The sequence below is a fragment of the Phacochoerus africanus genome, chromosome 6 (assembly GCF_016906955.1).
Source record: "Phacochoerus africanus isolate WHEZ1 chromosome 6, ROS_Pafr_v1, whole genome shotgun sequence".
Classification (NCBI taxonomy): Eukaryota; Metazoa; Chordata; class Mammalia; order Artiodactyla; family Suidae; genus Phacochoerus; species Phacochoerus africanus.
In genome coordinates, this window is record NC_062549.1 from 50,943,826 (window position 1) to 50,963,937 (window position 20,112).

General features: G+C 38.2%; 1 protein-coding gene across 1 annotated transcript in view; it reads left to right on the forward strand.

Moving 5' to 3' along the window:
* The window catches only part of SLC7A13 (solute carrier family 7 member 13), a 29,925-nt gene extending 10,481 nt beyond the window's left edge, over window positions 1-19,444 (forward strand). The window contains 6 exon segments of the mRNA XM_047782854.1: window positions 31-33; window positions 436-564; window positions 566-594; window positions 13,657-14,018; window positions 18,057-18,345; window positions 19,275-19,444. Of these exon segments, the coding sequence (XP_047638810.1) occupies window positions 31-33; window positions 436-564; window positions 566-594; window positions 13,657-14,018; window positions 18,057-18,345; window positions 19,275-19,444 (982 nt within the window).
* Window positions 19,445-20,112: the final 668 nt, after the last annotated feature.

Below are 20,112 nucleotides of genomic sequence, written 5' to 3' on the forward strand. Positions count from 1 at the left end.
TTATCATTTAGTATCAAGTTCTGAAGGGAGCGGGTATGTATAGTTCCTACTGTGGCTATGTTTGTGTGTGTGTTTGTGTGTGGTGGTGGTGGTGGGGAAGATAAGAAGAATCCAGCTCAAACTTGATACATGAGGCATTTTTATTTATTTATTTATTTGGCTGCACCTGCAGTATATGGAAGTTTCTGGGCTAGGGGTAGAATGGGAGCTGCAGCTGCAGGCCTATGCCACAGCCACAGCAACACAGGATCTGAGCTGCATTTGCAACCTCTGCAGCAGCTTGCAGCAACACCGGATCCTTAACCCAGTGAGTGAGGCCAGGAACTGAATCCACTTCCTCATAGACACTATGTCAGGTTCTTAACCTGCTAAACCACAATGGAAACTCCATATGGGTCATTATTAAAGGTAAATTTAAGACATACATTTTACCAGTTGTGATTTTGCTCTTTCATGTGTTATAGGGGAGCTGAAGGAACACAGAAAGACAATTCCAAGATGCATATTTATTGCGTCCCCTCTGGTGACTATTGTCTATTTGCTGGTTAACATTTCATATCTGACTTCTGACACCCAAGGAAATTCTCTCTTCAGGTTTGTATGTAAATGACTAAGTAAATAAATAACAATAAGGACAGTTCTGGTCCTTTTAGGATATGTGAGTATTGCTTCACATTGGGACAGCTATTTGCTTTTTATTATTTTATAGAGTCAACTTGAAATTTTCAAAACAATGGGGGGCAGATTTTGATTTGGCTTAAAGAAGAGTTTCACATTTAAGAATGGCAATGTGCTTTCTGATAATATGGAAAAATATATATATTGCTGACATATGATGCAGACTGGGATTCAAAATATTAGTATTCTTTTCATGATCTCTTCTCAACAGATTGATACTATGTAATCAGTGCTTATATCTACTAACATTTTCACAACATAGATTTTCCAAACATCCTTCTAGGTGACATTAAGAATGACAAACTTGAGGTGTAGGATATTAGCAGTTAGAAGAATTGTTGCTACTGGTCTATTTATGCATATAATTAATATCATTAATATGTAATAAAATGCTATTTACCATCAATAACTAAAATTTATAATGGCAAAAGGCCCTGAAACATATTGGATATTTGACTAAAAGATAACTATTTTCAGGCTCTAATTGTAGAATAAAAAATGAAAGAATAAGAAAATCTTAAGGACATACATATATACTTAAAAATGAGTAACAAATTCAAGGAGTAAGAGGAAATTTGGAAAGAAACAAGAAACGTGATACATGAAAGACTAGCAATTTCCTCAAACCGGCAACCACTGTGGTAAGCTAGCAACCAATACCTTTAGATGTAATCTCTTTTGAGCAGCTATTACTATGTCGGTAAATCTTTGCAGCACTGAAAATAAATGTAAGGGAGGTTTAATATCAAAGTCCTAACACACTTTGCCTCAATTCTTATCATATGCAGGAAGCTGTCATATGCATCGTACCAATCCTAAATCATAAAGATCTAGCTTTGTTAGGGAGCTATATTCTAGAGATAATTAAGATTCTAAGTATTTGTGGGAACAAGCCCAATGCTAAATTGGATAAAAAACAAGTAGCGATTTATTAACTACTTTGATTATGTAGAAAACAATGAGATCCTGCCATAGGGCACTGGGAACTACATCTAGTCACTTACGATGGAGCATGATGGAGGATGATGCGAGAAAAAGAATGTATACATGTTATGTGTGACTGTACAGTAGAAAACTGACAGAACACTGTAAAACAACTATAATGGAAAAAATAAAAATTATTAAAAACTAAATTTAAAAAGCTAGTTGCGGGTATGGTCAGGGCTCTTGGTCAGCTGACTAAGCTGTAATTGTTCACTGAAGTTGAATCTGTTATGGCCAGTGTGAAAACAATTAAAAATAATAAAAATTATTTTTTTGTTAAAAGTTATCAATCTCTTCTTGTGTGTCAGAATAGCTACAGCATTGTATAATAGCTTTATCTAATAGTTGCAAAATAGTTTTGGTGTGTGTGGAAGACTTGGGAAGTATTTTGTTATTTATTTATTTATTTATTTTTGTCTTTTTGTTGTTGTTGCTATTTCTTGGGCCGCTCCAGCGGCATATGGAGGTTCCCAGGCTAGGGGTTGAATCGGAGCTGTAGCCACTGGCCTACGCCAGAGCCACAGCAACGCGGGATCTGAGCCGCGTCTGCAACCTTCACCACAGCTCAGGGCAACGCCGGATCGTTAACCCACTGAGCAAGGGCAGGGACCAAACCCGCAACCTCATGGTTCCTAGTCGGATTCGTTAATCACTGCGCCACGACGGAAACTCCAACTTGGGAAGTATTTTGACTATAATTGTTTGTAATTTGTTGTACGATATTCATTCTTTTAAACATATAGTCTTTAGTTCTTATCTGAATTCTGAAATAAGATTTTTAATTTTAAATATCTACCTTTTATTGAACTATGAACTTTTACTTTTTATTTTTAATTAAAAATGTTTTTATTATTGTTGGTTTACAATGTTCTGTCAATTTTTGCTATACGGAAAAGTAAATCAGTTGTAACATATGTTTACATTCTTTTTCTCATATTAACTTTCATCATGTTCCATCACAAGTGATTGGATATAGTTCCCTGTTCTGTATAGCAGGATCTCCATTGCTTATTCACTCCAAATGCAATAGTTTGCATCTACTAACCCCAAACTCTCAGTCCCTCCCACTCCCTCCCATCCTCCTTGGCAACCATAAGTTGTTCTCCATATCCATGAGTTTGTTTCTGTTCTGAGATAGGTTCATTTGTGCCATATTTTAGTTACACATAAGTGATATCATATGATATTTGTCTTCCTCTTTCCGACTTACTTCATTTAGTATGATAATCTGTAGTTCCATCCACGTTGCTGCAAATGGCATTATTTTGTTCTTTTTAATGTCTGAATAGTATTCCATTGTATACATGTAACACATCTTCTTAATCCATTCATCTTTTAATGGATATTTAGGTTGTTTCCATGTCCTGGCTATTATTAATAGTGATACAATGAACATAGGGGTGCATATATATTTTTCAATGAAAGCTTTGTCTGGACATATGCCCAGGAGTAGGATTGCTGGTTCATATGGTAGTTTTATATTTAGTTTTATGAGGTACCTTAATGATTTTTTCCGTAGTGATTGTACCAATTTACATTCCCACCAACAGTGTAGGAGGGTTCCCTTTTCTCCACACTGTCTCAGCATTTATGTGTAGACTTACTAATGATGGCCATTCTGACCAGTGTGATGTGGTACCTCATAGTAGTTTTGATTTGCATTTCTCTATAATTAATGATGTTGAGCATTTTCATATGCCTGCTGGCCACCCATACATATATCTTCTTGGGAAAGACATCTATTTAGGTCTTCTGCCCATTTTTCCCAATTGAGTCATTTGTTTTCTTGCTATTGAGTTGTATGAGTTATTTGCATATTTTGGAGATTAAACCCTTGTCAGTTGAATCGTTTGCAACTATTTTCTCCCATTCCATAGTGTGTCTTTTTTTAATGGTTTCCTTTGCTGTGCAAAACCTTCTATGTATGAATAGTTCTCAATTGTTTATTTTTGTTTTTGTATCTATTTCTTTGGGAGACTGACCTAAGAAAACATTTGTATGGTGATATCAGAGAATATCTTGCCTATGCTCTCTTCCAGGAGTTTTATGGTGTCTTGTCTATTGTTTAAGTCTTTAAGATATTTGTGCATGGTGTGAGGGTGTGTTCTAGTTTCACTGATTTACATGCAGCCATCCAGTTTTGCCAGCACCACCTGCTGAAGAGACTGTCTTTTTCCTATTTTATATTTTTGCCTCCTTTATCAAAGATTAATTGACTATAGGCATCTGGATTTATTTCTGGGTTCTCTATTTTGTTGCATTGTTCTGTATGTCTGTTCCTGTACTAGTACCACACTGTCTTGATTACTGCAGTTTGTAATATTGTCTAAACTCTGGAAGAGTTATGCTTAGTTTTTTCCTCTTGGGAATGCTTTGGCAATTCTAGGTCTTTTGTTGTTCCATGTAAATTTTTGGATTGTTTGTTGTAATTCTGTGAAAAATGTCATGGGTAATTTGATAGGGATCACATTAAATCTATAGATTGCTTTGGGTAATAGGGCCATTTTAATGATATTAATTATTGCAATCCTGGAGTATGGACTATCTTTACATTTCTTTGAATCCTCTTTAATTTAGTTGTTAGCATATAAGTCTTTCACCTCCTTTGTCAGATTTATCCTAGGTATTTAATTTTTAGGGGTGAAATTTTAAAAGGTGTTGTATTTTTATATTCCTTTCTAATATTTCATTGTTAGTACACAGAAATGTAACCAATTTCTGAATGTTAATCTTGTGTCCTGATACTTTGCTGAATTCATTGATCAGTTCCAGTAGTTTTTGTGTGGATTCCTTTGGGTTTTCTATATATAATATCATGTCAACTTCATAGAATGACAATTTTACCTCTTCTCTTCCAATTTGGATCCATTTTACTTCTTTTGTTTGTCTGATTGCTGTGGCTAAGACTTCCAATACTGTGTTGAATAAAAATGGTGAGAGTGGGAGTTCCCATTGTGGCACAGTGGAAATGAATCTGACTAGTATTCATGAGGATTCAGGTTCAATCCCTGGCTTCGATCAGTGAGTTGGAGATCTGGCATTGCCACGAGCTGTGGTGTAGGTCACAGAAGCAGCTTGGATCCCACATTGCTGTGGCTGATGTGTAGGCCTGAAGCTGTAGCTCCAATTTGACCCCTAGCCTGCGAACTTCCATATGCCATGAGTGCAGCCCTAAAAAGCAAAAAACAAACAAACAAACAAAAAAAAAATTGGTGGGGACTGAGAATGGGAATCTACATCTTAGCAGGAAGGCTTTCAGCTTCTCTCTATTGAGTATTATATTGGCTCCCTCTATACCCACTTTGGTAAGAGTTTTTATCATGAATGGATGTTGGATTTTGTCAAATGCTTTTTTCTGCATCTATTGAGATGATCATGTGGTTTTTGACATTTGTCAATGTGGTGTATGACATTAATTGATTTGCATAGGTTGAACCATCCTTTTGAACTTGGGATGAATACTGCTTGGTTGTGGTGCATGATTTTATGTGTTGTTAGATTCAGTTTGCTAAAATTTTGTTGAGAATTTTTGTGTCTATATTCATCAAAGATATTGGCCTATAGTTTTCCTTTTTGGTAGTCTTGGTTTTATTGATTTTTTTCTATTGCTTTTTGAATCTCAATTTTATTGATTTCCTCTCTGATCTTTATGATTTCCTTCCCTCTGCTGACTTTAGGATTTATTTGTTCTTTTTCTAATTCTTTTAGGTTGTAGATTAAATTGTTGACTCGAGACTTTTTTTTTTTTTTTTCCCAGAGGACGGCCTGTATCACCATGAACTTCCTCTAAGCACTGCTTTTGTGGCATCCTATAAATTTTGAATGGTTGTATTTTCATGGTCTTTTGTCTCCTATTTTTCAATTTCCCTTTTGATTTCCTCATTGACCCATTGTTTTTTGTTTGTTTTTTTGGTAGCATGTTGTTCATTCTCAATGTAGTCATTTTTTTTTTTCTCATTTCTTTTCCTGTGGTTGATTTCTAGTTTCATGCCACTGTGGACAGAAAAGATGCTTGAAATAATTTCTATACTCTTAAATTTGTTGAGGTTAGTTATGTGCCCCAGTATGCGGCCAATCCTTGAGAATGTTTTATGTGCACTTGAAAAGAATATATATTCTGTTTTTTTTTTTGATGTAATGTCCTGAAAATATCAATTAAGTCTGTTCTATTTTGTCATTTAAGATCTCTTTTGCCTCATTGATTTTCTGTCTAGAGGATCTATCCTTTGATGTGAGTGGGGGGGGAGGTTTAAAATATCCTACTATTATTGTATTCCCATCAATTTCTCCTTTTATATCTGTGAGTACTTGTTGTATGTATTTGAGTACTTCTATATTGGGGCATATACATTGATGAGTGTAGTATTCTCTTCTTGAATGGATCCATTGATCATTAAATAGTGTTCTTTGACTTTCTTTCTTTCTTTTTCTTTTTTTTTCTTTTTGTCTTTTACCAGGCTAGGGGTCCAATCAGAGCTGAAGCCGCCAGCCTATGCCAGAGCCACAGCAATGCCAGATCCAAGCCACGTCTGTAACCCACACCACAGCCCATGGCAACGCCGGATCCCTAACCCACTGAGTGAAGCCAGGGATTGAACTCTCAACCTCATGGTTCCCAGTTGGATTCGTTAACCACTGTGCCATGATGGGAACTCCTTCTTTGACTTTCTTTATGGCCTTCATTTTAAAGTCTATTTTGTCTGATATGAGTATTGCAACTCCTGTTTTCCTGTCTTTTCCATTTGCATGAAATATCTTTTTCCTTCCCCTCACTTTCAATTTAGATGTGTCCTTTGCCCTAAGGTGAGTCTCTTGTAGGCAGCATATATATATATATATATACACACACATATATATACATATATATATATATTAATCCAGTCTGCCACTCTATGTCTTTTGATTGGAGCATTTGAGGTAATTATTGACAAATATGTATTTATTGCCTTTTAAACCTTGTTTTCCAGTTGAGTCTGTTTCTCCTTTCTTTCTTTTTTTTTTTGGTTGGATAATTTCCACTTATTTTATGCTTATGTCCTCTTCTTTTTAGTTTTTGTGAATGTATTGTTCTGTTTTGATTTGTGGTTGCCTTGTTTTTCAAGTATGAACCCCTTCCTCTCTATGCTTGCTTTAGCCTGATGATCATATAGCCTCAAACACATTCTGTTAAAAAAAAAAGTCTAGATTTTCTTACTTTCCTTCCCACATTTTATGATTTTTGATGTCCTTTTTTACATTTTCATGTTTATCCTTTTGTTCTTCCTTGTGTTATTTTTGCTTTTACAATAGTTTTCTAATTGAGTTCCTCAATCCTATACATGCTTACTTCTTATTTATTTATTTATTTATTTATTCATCTTTTTGCCTTTTCTAGGGCCGCTCCCATGGCATATGGAGGTTCCCAGGCTAGGGGTTGAATCAGAGCTATAGCTGCTGTCCTACGCCAGAGCCACAGCAATGCAGGATCCAAGCCATGTCTGCAACCTACACCACAGCTCATGGCAATGCCAGATCCTTAACCCACTGAGCAAGGCCAGGGATTGTACCCACAACCTCATGGCTCCTAGTCAGATTCGTTAACTACTGTGCCATGACGGACACTCCTTCTTTTCTATTTAGAGGATACTTTCAGTATTTCTTTTAGAAAGGGTTTAGTATTGCTGTATTCTTTTAGTTTTTGTTTGTTAGAGAAATTCTTTATTTCTTCTATTTTAAATGATATTCTTGCTGGGTAGAGTATTCTAGGCTGCCAGTTTTTCCCTTTTAGAACTTTGAATATGTATTGACAGTCTCTTCTGGCCTGTAGTGTTTCTGTAGAGAAATCAGCTGATAGCCTTATGGGGGTTCCCTAATAATTAACTCGCTTTTCTTTTGCTGCCATTTGTTTCCTCTCCTTATCTTTAACTTTTGTCATTTTTATTATAATATGTTTTAGTGTTGGTCTGTTTGGGTTCAACTTGTTTGGGGTCCTCTGTGCTTCCTGTATCTTGATATCTGTTTCCTTTAGATTTGGAAAATTTTCAGCCATAATTTCTCCAAATATATTTTCAATCCCCTTTTCTTTTTCTTCTCCTTCTGAAATCCCTATGATGTGTAGATTGGCCCACTTTATATTATCCCATAGATCTCTTATATCGCTTACATGTTTTTTTCTTTCTTTTTTTTTTGTTTTTGTTTTTGTTTTTGTCTCCTGTCCTGACTGGGTGATTTCCATTATTCTACCTTCCAAGATACTAATTCATTCCTCTGCATTATTCATTCTGCTCTTCAGTGACTTTAACTCAGCTTGCATCTCTGCAAATACATTTTCTAATTTTTCTTGGCTCCTTCTCATATTTTCTGGTCTCTTTCTAAAGTAATCTACATTACTGGTCATATCTGCTCTTAACTCCTAGGGTATTTTCCACTATCTCCTTTTTGAACCCTGTGTCTTTTAGACTGCAGAGGCCTATTTCATTATTTGCTCCTTCAGGTGAAATCTTTTTTTTTTTTTTTTAACTGGGAATGGTTCCCAAGATTATTTATTTTGCTTGTATTTTTCTTATACTATGAATTTAGGGAAACCAAATACTGTAGTCTTGGAGGGCTATTTAAATGCTAGAGCACTCCTGAGTATTTTGTGAGGGCTAACCATATATTTGTGGTGTGAGAGTTTGGATGCTTGTTGTCTCTTTCCTCAGTGTGAGCAGACTGTTATCCCCTTGATAGGGTGCTCTGTGTACTTCCAGGGAGATGAAGGCAAAGGTTAGGACTAATAGCCAGTGCCTCTTTCTGGGGCCCTTGACAGTAGCAAGGACCCATGGGAAGGTTGTGTAGGCTGCTCCTAGTTGCAGGGCCTTAGGAAGTGGCTGGGAGGTTCAGGCAGGTTTAGGCAGCACACAGAGCATTTGGAAGTGGTAGTAACAGGGTATGTGCATTCCAAGGGGAGTGAAAACAACAACAACGGTTGCAGTGCCCTCCTCTGCACCAACCTCTGAAGTGACCGGGGCTGCAGTTGGTACCTGTTCACAGACCCCTTGTGGTGGTTGGCCACACCTATCTCTAGAGTCACAGATGACTGTGGTTGTTTGCCCCTGCTGCCTGTAGACCATGCAAGAAGTGCCCCATCACACTTAGTCCATGCATGAGGCTCTGCCACCCATAGCTGAAGCAAGAGGGGTCATCACCCATAACCTGTGCAAGAGGTTCTTTTCCACCCATAGACCTGCCCTCCAAGAATATGTGCATAGGCAAAGAAAGAGATTCCTATGGTGGTCCACCCCTCCTCCTCTTGCCCTCCCTAACAATGGCGAATTGCTGCTCCTGCCTGTTTCATTGTTTGCTCCTTCAGGGGATATCTCTTGTTCTTTTAACTGGGAATAGTTCCTGAACTTCTTCATTTTGCTTATATTTTCCTTCTTCTGTGAGTTCAGGAAAAACTACTACTGTGGTCTTATAGGGCTATTTATAGGTGAGAGCAACCCTGGGTAGTTTGTGAGGGCTTACTATATCCTGACCAGCTGCTATGCTTTTCTCCTGGCTTTGAGCTTACCTCTCCATCATAGCTCATCTCCCCATCAGTTAGATGGCCTCCTAGGGTGCAGATTTCTTTCCTCTTTAAAGTTCCCTCTCAGAAGTGTTAGTCCCATCTTGATTCCTGTTCTTCCTCTTCCTTCTCTCACTATCTCTCTATTTTTCCTTTTGTTCTACTGAGTTTATTGTTAGGTTTGTCAAAGGAGGAACTTGCAAGGCCAAGTCGGTAAAGAAAGAGATATTTGTTAAGGCCTCTGAAGTGGATTGCCTGAGCTCAAGATGTTGCCAACCCTGACTGTGAGGAGATGCTAGGCTTATAAAGGATCTTTGGTGGGAATTTGTGACCAGAGTTTATGGCTGGAATTTGTGTCAGGAACAATGAAGAAGGAGGAAGGAGGTCAAGGGAGGGGTAGGGGGTTGAGTCCCATGACGGAGCACAGTTAATCCTTGTAGGTGGTTAATATATTCGGGCAGTTGTTTTCTGCAAGCCATTGTTTCTTGCTGCCCAACTTGAGCATCCACATTCCAGGAAAGGGTGTAAATCTTCTTCCGGGCCATACCCTTGTCTGCAGCAGGGCTCCAATGTGAACAACCACATTTGGGGGAGGGTGGGGTGGGAGGCCTGCCTCCATCCTTTTGGGAACTTATCAGTTATGTGAGGGTTTCTTGTCCTTTTTGAAAGTTTAAGGTCCTCTGCCAGCATTCAGTAGATGTTCTGTTTGAATGATTCTACATGTAATTTTTTTTTTGATGTGTTTGTGGGAGAAGGTGAGAGCCATGTTTTATTCCTCTGCCATCTTGAGCCTGACTGAATTAAATTAAAAAAATAATCAGGAGTTCCTGTGGTGGCGCAGTGGTTAACGAATCTGACTAGGAACCATGAGGGGTTCGATCCCTGCCCTTGCTCAGTGGGTTAAAGATCCGGCGTTGCCGTGAGCTGTGGTGTAGGTTGCAGACGCGGCTCGGATCCCGTGTTGCTGTGGCTCTGGCGTAGGCCGGCGGCTACAGCTCTGATTCAACCCCTAGCCTGGGAACCTCCATGTGCCGCTGGAGCGGCCCAAGAAATGGCAAAAAGACAAAAAAAAAAAAAGAAAGAAAAAATTAAAAAAAATATTAAAAAATAATCAGAGCTATACATGAAAAGTTTGTGTATAGGAGAACCATCATAGCATTACCTATGAGAGCAAAAAATTAGAGACCACCATAATATCCAATAAATTTGAAATACATAAATAACTTCTGGAAATTCATATAGTAGATTATCCTGAACTTTTTCAAGATCATATTTGATGAATATTTAAAGGGACAATATTTATAATGTAGCAATGAGAGAAAAGGCAGGATCTATATTACAGTATAAAGTAGAAAATAATTAATAATGATTGATATTGGGAGTGATTTTCATTTACTCTTTACTAAATTTTCCAAATTTCCTTTAAAGATCTGCAAAATTTATATAGTAAGAAAAATTATAAGCAAAAGTAATATATTTCTATATTAAAGAGTTTTAAGGATTAAGGAGTGAATGTTTTCAAATACATGGTTATATTTGAAACACATGAAAAGCTGAAAAGGGATATAGAGCATCTAGGTGGTGGTATGATTTCTTAGAAGTAAAAATAGTCTTCATTTTCAGTGAGTTCTACAGCACAGTAAGGAAGGCTGTCCCTCTAGAATGAGGTGTGTGGAAATGTCACACTGAGGAGGACTTGTTCCTGGTTTTTTCAGCCTGAGGATTTCAATGGTCCCTAAACTCTGCTAATAAATTGTTGACAAGGGTGTCCCCACGTGGTGTTCTTGAGGGTTCTGTGTTACACTTAAAACTAAAGAATATTGGGCTAGGAAAAACAATCTCAAACAGTAAATAAATTTTCTGAGAGCAGAGGCTAAGAAGGTTCCCCTGATCAGAAGCAGCCTGTGGAGAGCTGATCAACCAGGCATGTTCAAGGTTTTTGGTTTTTTTTTTTTTAATGTTATGGATGCAACCATGGTGTATATGGAAGTTCCCAGGTCAGGGATTGAATCTGAACCATAGCTGTAACCTATGCTGCAACTCTGACAATGCCAGCTCCTTCTAACCTACTCTGCCTGTCCAACCCATCCCTCCTCAGTGACCTGAGCTGCTGCAGTTGAATTCTTAACCCACTGCACTATGGCAGGAACTCCAGGTGTGCTTAAGTATTTTGAGGAGAAAAAGGAAATGTTGGAATCATTTACTAATAAATTGATACAGTCATTTTTGGAGGGTAATTTTACAATAACTGGCTTATTTAAAAATATATATACCTTTTGACTCACAAGTCTGACTTCTAAAAATTTATTCTTATAGGAGAGTTACACAACATCCAAGACCTGAAGGCACAAGTATGTTTATTAAAGTGCATTTTAAATTAGCAAAAAATTGACAACAACTTAATAATCTACCTATATGAAAAATAACTTGATAAAGAATTTAATTTAGTTATAAAATGGAATACTAAAAAATTTTAAAGGTAGTTAGGACACATATGTTCTAATATGATCAAGTTGAAAGGTAAAAAAAGAAAGACTAACCATGCAAGTACACATACACACAAATATATACATGTACATATACATACATCTCACCATGCTTATATATACACAGAAAATTTCTGAAAGAATGTCCAAAAAGATGTTAACTGCAGTTATATCCAGGGTGTGTGGATGAGAAATTGGCAAGGAGAGGGATATTTACTTTTTATGTTATGTGTTTCAGTGCTATTCAAAAGCATATTTAATATAATTAAAAAAAAACAAATGACATGAGGAAAGAAATGAAAAAGGAAAAAAAATCACTTGTAGAATAAAGATTATATAGCAGAACTGAACTACAACTTCCCTTAATTGTAATCAACCAGGTTTGTAGAATGCATGATGGGAAATCAAAGGAGACTAAGGGCTTCACTGCTGGAAAGAAATATTTCTGAAATGTGCTTGCAAATGGCAAATGTGCAGAGGTCCCAGTGTTCAGAAGGAATAACCTACAATATCTTTTTCAAAATGAATAATAAGTGAGATTTTTTTAAAAAGACCCAATATTGTAGAATAGCATTAAAGAAAAAAGTGAAAAGAGCACTCAAGGCTATTTAAAATGGTTAAAAAGTAGATTTTTCAAGAACAAGACCATCAATGACATTTCAATCTTGTCATATTGAAAAAGTTTTACTATTTGTTATAAGCCGGTGTGTTGCTGTCCTGATGGCTGCCCTGGAAACCAGCCTTGACACTAGAGCATAATCCTGGAGGACACTTACCTTCAGGAACACTAGATCTTACTGTATTCATTCCACCGAAAAACTAAGAACTTATTTCTCAGAGTCCTAATGATCTGTCCTACCTTGTATCTACGTGATATGAATTGGACTCAAATAGATTCTCATAGACAGTGGATACTTTTCTTCATTGGTGCCTTTTGTGTCTACTGACTTACACTGATTGAGTGTTCATAATATCTCTTCATCTTTAAGTAAAGAAATCAGAATATTCTCTAAAGTTTGGTCAATACTAGAGTTCCTCAATCTTAACACTTGACATTTTGGACCATATAATTTTTTGTTATGGAAGCCTGTTCTGTGCTTTGTAGGATATTTTGCAGAATCCTTGGTGTCTACTCACTAGATGCCAGTAGTAACCTCCTACCTCCCCAGTTGTGACAACCAAAATATATTCAGACCTTGTAAAATAACCCTGAGAACAAGATCACCTCCACTGAGAACGACTGGTCTGCAATTTAGACTAGTGCCAAAATGTCATAAGAATTTTAATCTGTGAGTAATTTATTTTCCCTGCCTACATGGTTGATTTTTATTTCTGTTAGGTGTTTCAAATTGTGCCATTAGATGGGAACTTCATAAGTCTTGTTGTATCAGCAGCATTACACTGCGCTTTTTTGACTCTGGCTATACTTAACCAAATCAATTTATTTCACGAGTATCATTGAAAATTTACTTTATACCTATCCCTGAATGAAGTGCTAGTTTTTTGTTTGTTTGTTTGTTTTTTGTTTTCTTTTATTTTGCTTTTTAGGCACATGGAGGTTCCTGTTGCGGCATATGGAGGTTCCCAGTCTAGGGGTCAAATCAGAGCTACAGCTGCCAGCCTACACCACGGCCAGATCCTTAACCCGCTGAGTGATGCCAGGGATCGAACCTGCAGCCTTATGGTTCCTAGTTGGATTCATTTCCGCTGCACCACGATGGGAACTCTGAAGTGCTTCTTGAGGAAATTATCTTTGCCCTCAAGAAGTGAAATTCCTAGTGTATTGGGGAGATACCGAAAATGGTAATCTGTTTGAAACAGCGAAAATGGACACATATATGAAGAAATAAACAGGGAAATGAAATGAAATTCAATTTTCTTAATTACTTTTAACAGTCCTGCTTTTATTTCAAAATAATTTTTGAAGTTTTATCATTCTCTTTTTAAATACATTTTCTGTCATGTGTTCTTGCTTTTCTGCAGATGCTGTGGCTATCATGTGGACTGATAGAGTTATCCCCTCATTAACATGGATTGTTCCTTTTGGTATTTCTGCCTCTTTATTTAGCAAACTTCTGATTAATGTATTTGAATGATCAAGAATAATATATATTGCAGGCCAAGAGGGCCAGCTGCCCTTGTTATTTAATATGCTTAATATTTACTCCTCTCCATTTATGTCTATTCTACTACTTGCCACTATGGCGTCCATTGCGATTGTCTTGACAAACCTCATTGACTTGATAAACTATATTTATTTTGCAGTTTCCATTTGGACTATTTTTTCATTGACAGGAATACTAAAACTGAGAGACCAGGAGCCCCATCTACCTAGGCCTTATAAGGTAAAAGTGACTTTTCTCATTTTTTTTCTGTATGAAATCAAAGATATTGGGTATAGAAATTCCCACTGTGGTGCAATGGGATTGGCAGTGCCTCTGGAGATCTGGTACATAGGCTCAGTCCTCAGCCCAACACAGTGGGTTAAGGATCTGGAGTTTCCACCCCTGTGGGATAGGTCTCAACTGCAGTTGGGATTGGATCTCTGGCCCAGGAACTTCATATGCCACAGGGGAACAACAACAACAACAACAACAACAAAATATATATATATAGAGAGAGATAGGGTGTAAATGTATTGGCGGAATATACTCAGAATGTCTAAAGTAGATCTTTTTACTATTAACAAATTATGAAAAACAAATAATTTGGTCTTAGTTTTAATTTTTATTCTTACTGAGTAAATTTTACTCTATATAAAATCTTATAGGTTCTGTTCAGTTTATCAGAGAGAATAGTTTCTGGACCATCAGACAGATCATTATGAGTCTTTTTTTTCTTTTTTGCCTTTTCTAGGGCCGCTTCCGCGGTATATGGAGATTCCCAGGCTAGGTTTCTAATTGGAGCCGTAGCCACCGGCCTACGCCAGAGTCACAGCAACGCAGGATCTGAGCCGCGTCTGCAACCTACACCACAGCTCATGGCAACGCCAGATCCTTAACCCACTGAGCAAGGCCAGGGATCAAACCCGCAACCTCATGGTTTCTAGTCGGATTCGTTAATCACTGTGCCACGATAGGAACTCCTCATTATGAGTCTTTTCACTGGAAATTACTTTGTTTACTGATGTAGCTACCCCTGCATACCAGTATTTTCCACAGTCAGGGTCAGATTTAACAGATGCGAAATAAGAGAAGGTGCTGTTGAATGGTCACAAGTTATAATATCTCCTGTCCTGAAACCTTAGCTTATTTGATCACCAACAAATTCCATCTTTTCAACTTTTCTTACATCTATTTATTTTATTTTATTTTTTGCCTTTTCTAGGGCTGCTCCCGAGGTATGTGGAGGTTCCCAGGCTAGGGATCTAATCGGAGCTGTAGCTGCCAGCCTACGCCAGAGCCACCGCAACACGGGATCTGAGCCACGTCTGCAACCTACACCACAGCTCTCGGCAATGCCGGATCCTTAACCCACTGAGCAAGGCCAGGGATCGAACCGGCAACCTCATGGTTCCCAGTTGGATTTGTTAACACTGTGCCACGACTGGAACTCCTCAACTTTTCTTACATTTAAACTTGCTTTCAGTTTGGATGAGGAAGAGTTTCCTGTGGTGTAGGTTGCAGTTACAGCTTGCATCCCAGCAGTGCGCTTTAATCATGGAAAAGGAAATAAGCAAAAAACTTAACCTCATAAAGATATTATTGGAGGAGTTCCCGTCGTGGCGCAGTGGTTAACGAATCCAACTAGGAACCATGAGGTTGAGGGTTCGGTCCCTGCCCTTGCTCAGTGGGTTAAGGATCTGGCGTTGCCATGAGCTGTGGTGTAGGTTGCAGACGCGGCTCTGTGGCTCTGGCATAGGCCGGTGGCTACAGCTCCAATTCAACCCCTAGCCTGGGAACCTCCATATGCCTCTGGAGCGGCCCAAGAAATAGCAAAAAAAGACAAAAAAAAAAGATATTATTGGAGTAAAGTGGCCTGACACTCTGATTATCAGAAGAGTAAACCAGTCTTGGTTGGCTTGGCATTGTGTTAGAAATTTTGCTTGGATTATCACATTTAATCCTCTAATACAAAGAGTGAATATTACTATTACCCCCATTTTACAGAAGAGTTAAAGTACAGGAGTTAAGTCCCTGGAGTTCCCGAAGTGGCACAGTGGAAACAAATCTGACTAGTATCCATGTGGATGTGGCTTAGATCCCTGGCCTCGCTCTGTGGGTTAAGGATCTGGCATTGCCATGAGCTGTGGTGTAGGTTGCAGTTACAGCTTGCATCCCTCGTTGCTGTGGCCATGGTATAGGGTGGCTGCTATAGCTCTGATTCTGCCCCTGACCTGTGAACTTCCATATGCCACAAGTGCAGCCCTAAAAAGCAAAAAAAAAAAAAAAAAAAAAAAAAAAAGAAAGAAAAACAAGCAAAAGCAAGTTAAGTCCCTTGCCTAAGCTCACACAGCATGGAGTATAGCAAACATTCAAATCTAGGCAGTCTCTTTGGGATGTTTGTCTCTCACTAAGGATAAAATAGAACAAAGAACACTATGAGGAAGCAAAGTTCCAATTATAAATTTTGATTGACTTACATTTTTTTTCTTTTCTTTCTTTAGTGGCACCTATGGCATGTGGAAGTTCCCAGGATAGGGGTCAGATTGGAGCTGCAGCTCCCAGCCTATGCCACAGCCACAGCAATGAGGGATACGAGCATTGTGACCTATACCACAGCTCACAGCAATGTGGCATCTTAACCCACTGAGCAAGGTCAAGGATCGAACCCTCATCTTCATGGATGCTAGTTGCGTTCGTTATTGCTGAGCCATGATGGAAACTCCACAACCATCTTTTTTCCAGTTCTTCCTTCTACTTCCATCCAGCCATCCCCTAACTGTATCAGTTACTGAGAAACAATTATGATTTGAGTACCTTGCCAGGTATTCCGAGTGCAGAAAGGAATAAGCCTTGGCTCTGCCTTCAGGCAGAGTATAATTTATCTGGATAGTCAGGCGAACCAAAAACCATGGTATAATCATTGCTACATGGTGGCCTCCAGAGGATGCTCAGAGAGTATGTGGGGAAGGAGGAGAATCTAGTTACTTTAACCACTAATTCTCAGTGTCTTCAGATCTAAAATGGGAATAAATAATGCTTACCCCTAAGAATGTGGCATGTATTAAATGAGCTAAGGCATGCAAACAACACAGAGCTTAACATTGATTATTGTTATTCTTTATATTATTATTTGATATTCATTTGCATCAATAAGGCAGGCAAACGTAACCCTAGGTAGAAGTGGTTGAAATTTTTCTCTAATGCCCACATGAGTGCTCTTGTCTCTTGTTACTAGATAGGTGATAGTAAGCTGTGAGACGATATAGATTATCTTTCTCAGGGGTATTTTAACCGTTAAAAGGAGTTTCTTAATGACTTAAGCCCCAAATGAGTGACCTTCTAATTAAAGGTTTTTGTAGATTGTGACAAGCTTTGTTATACTTTGGAGGTATAGATTCATAGCTATTTCTTAAAGACATCTCCAAAGTAACTGCCTACCGAATTTCCTCCCTAGGTAGGATAATGTTTGGGACAAGACACCTAAAATCATAATAAAAAGCAAAGAATTGAGCGTCAAGGTTTTTGGCAAATGCAGAAACCAAAAAAAAAAAAAATCCACAAAACATAAGGAGATTGGCGTTCTCACTGTGGCACAATGACATCTGTGGCATCTCTGAAGTGCTCAGGTGCAGGTTTGTTTCTTGGCGAGCACAGTGGATTAAGGATCCAGCATTGCCATAGCTGCCACATAGGTCACAAGTGCTGATGGGATCTGAATCCCTGGCCTGGAAACTCTGTATACCCTGGGGCAGCCAAGAATGAGGAAAAAAAAAACAAAAACAAAAACGGGAGACTGTTTCAACCAAAGTTTATTTTGATTTCTTTTGTTTTCAATATCCTGAGCTTATAAAGTCATAGTATTTACCTGTCAATAGCTACCCTAGTAAAGAGGGTCTGAGGATACACAGTGTTATTGACCTGAATTTCCACTTGCCTTGAGATATGTTTCTGGGAAAATTGTTTTGACTTCCTTTGGGCCTTAGGAACTCCCTCTTAGGAAATTCACACCATCCAGATCAGAAGATGTTTCTTGTATGGGCAAATGGTCATGATTACTTTCACTCACAAACAGTCAGATACTAGATGTTTATTCCTTTCATCCCACACCTTGGCAATGAGAGTCTTCAAGATCTCAAGTAGTAAGCCAGGTTTATCTAAACACATGGATAATTTAGCCCATTTTCTAGCATTAGCTTGTATCTTATTTCTTGTTATATAAATATGCAGATATCTTATATGGGTTTTCATATCTAATTTTAAACATTTTGCTCTTTTCAGGTGTTTTTGCCATTTCCATTGGTAGCAATAGCCATCAGTCTGTGCTTGGTTTTGATACCTTTGGTGAAGTCTCAACATATGCATTATGTATACATGTGTCTCTGTGTTTTCAGTGGACTTCTGTTTTACATACCTTTGATACATTTTAAATTGAGATTGATTTGGTTTGAGAAGATGACTTGCAATTTACAACTGATATTTAATATTTGCATCCCTGATGTGTCTGATGAACAGATGATAGAAGAAGTAGAAACCATTAAAAAAAATAGCATTCTAAAAGCACGACAAGGTCCAAATAAAGATTAAGCACCTGACTGAACATTATTGATGTAGTGCTTGTGGTAATTTTCCTTCTCAAATGACAGAATATATACAGAAGGTCCAAAGACAGTATCTAGCTTTCGAAAATCACACAGAAATTATTATGTATAAACAAAGTTCTCCTTTGTTTTGAAAAAAGCTTAAGGCTTGGTTTGCACTGACACATCAGTGATGTCTCTCCCACTTTTCCGTTCTTTTTCTGCACCCCACCCTATCTCTACCAAATTTGTGGTGATCTTGTAATCAAAGGTAACAATCAAAAGTAACTTCATTTTCCTGAGCCCTTCTTTTGGTGTTTCTTTTGCCTTTTTTTTTTTTTTTTTTTTTTTTTTTTTGCCATTTCTTGGGCCGCTCCAGCGGCAAATGGAGGTTCCCAGGCTAGGGGTCTAATTGGAGCTGTAGCCACTGGCCTACGCCAGAGCCACAGCAACGTGGGATCCGAGCCGTGTCTGCAACCTTCACCACAGCTCACGGCAACGCCGGATCCTTAACCCACTGAGCAAGGCCAGGGATCGAACCTGCAACCTCATGGTTCCTAGTCGGATTCGTTAACTGCTGAGCCACGACAGGAACTCCTGTTTCTTTTATTTGAAGATAAGAAAAGTAATCCCATTTCTCTTAGGTTTTTGCCTGTCAGAAATATATTTTTTTCAACCTAAAAGCTCTTTTAGAAGCACAGATTTTTAGATAATTTTCTTTTGTGCTCCTTTCTCTAAATTCCGAGGTGTTTTAGAGGAACAACTTTACTATGTCTTCATTTGATTAAAATATGACCTACCAACAAATATGTAGCTGTGTATCTAAAGTGCATGTAGTAGATGGCTGAGGGGATAATATTCTAAGAGTAGCATTCAACCATTATCATTCAGCATAAAAATTCCTCAGCTTACCTTCAAGTTTTAAAGGACCTGGGTTTGGAGCTGGCTTTTCAGAAAGCACAGAGGCAATGTGGGAAGATGTTCCAGAACTTCGTTAGCCAACTCTGCTCCATAGCTCCTTTAATCCGTAAGAGACAGTGTCCGCAAAATGTCAAAGGACTTGTTAATTATGAAGAGTGTGATGACTAATTTTATGTGTCAACCTGGCTGGGCCCCAGTGCCCAGATATTTGGCCAAACATTATTTTGGATGTTTCTGTGAGGGTGTTTTTTGGATGATATTAACATTTATTTATTTATTTATTTAAATGTTTGCACCTGTGGCAAATGGAAGTTCTTGAGCTAGGGGTCAAGTCAGAGCTGTAGTTGCTGGCCTCCACCACAACCACTTATATCAAGGTGGGATCTGAGCCTCATCTGTGACCCAGGCCACAGCCTGTGGCAATGCTGGATCCTTAATTCACTGAGTGAGACAAAGGATTGAACCCACATCCTCATGGATACCAGTTGGGTTCTTAACCCGCTGAGCCACAATGGGAACTCCGACATTAACATTTAGATTAGTGGACTCAGAGTAAAGCATAATGTGTGTGGACCTCATCCAATCAGTTGAAGACTTTAATGGAAAGATTGACTTCCTCTGAGCAGAAAGGAATTTTTTCAGCAGATGGTCTTTAGACTGCAACTGCAGCATCAATTCTCCAGTTTTCAATCCCAACCTACAGACAGATTTTGGACTTACCAACCTCCATACCTGAGTAAGCAAATTCCTTAAGATAAATCTCTCTTTCTCTGTGTGTGTGTGTGTGTGTGTACACACATACTTTTGAGGTATTGTGGATTCTGTTCCAGACCACT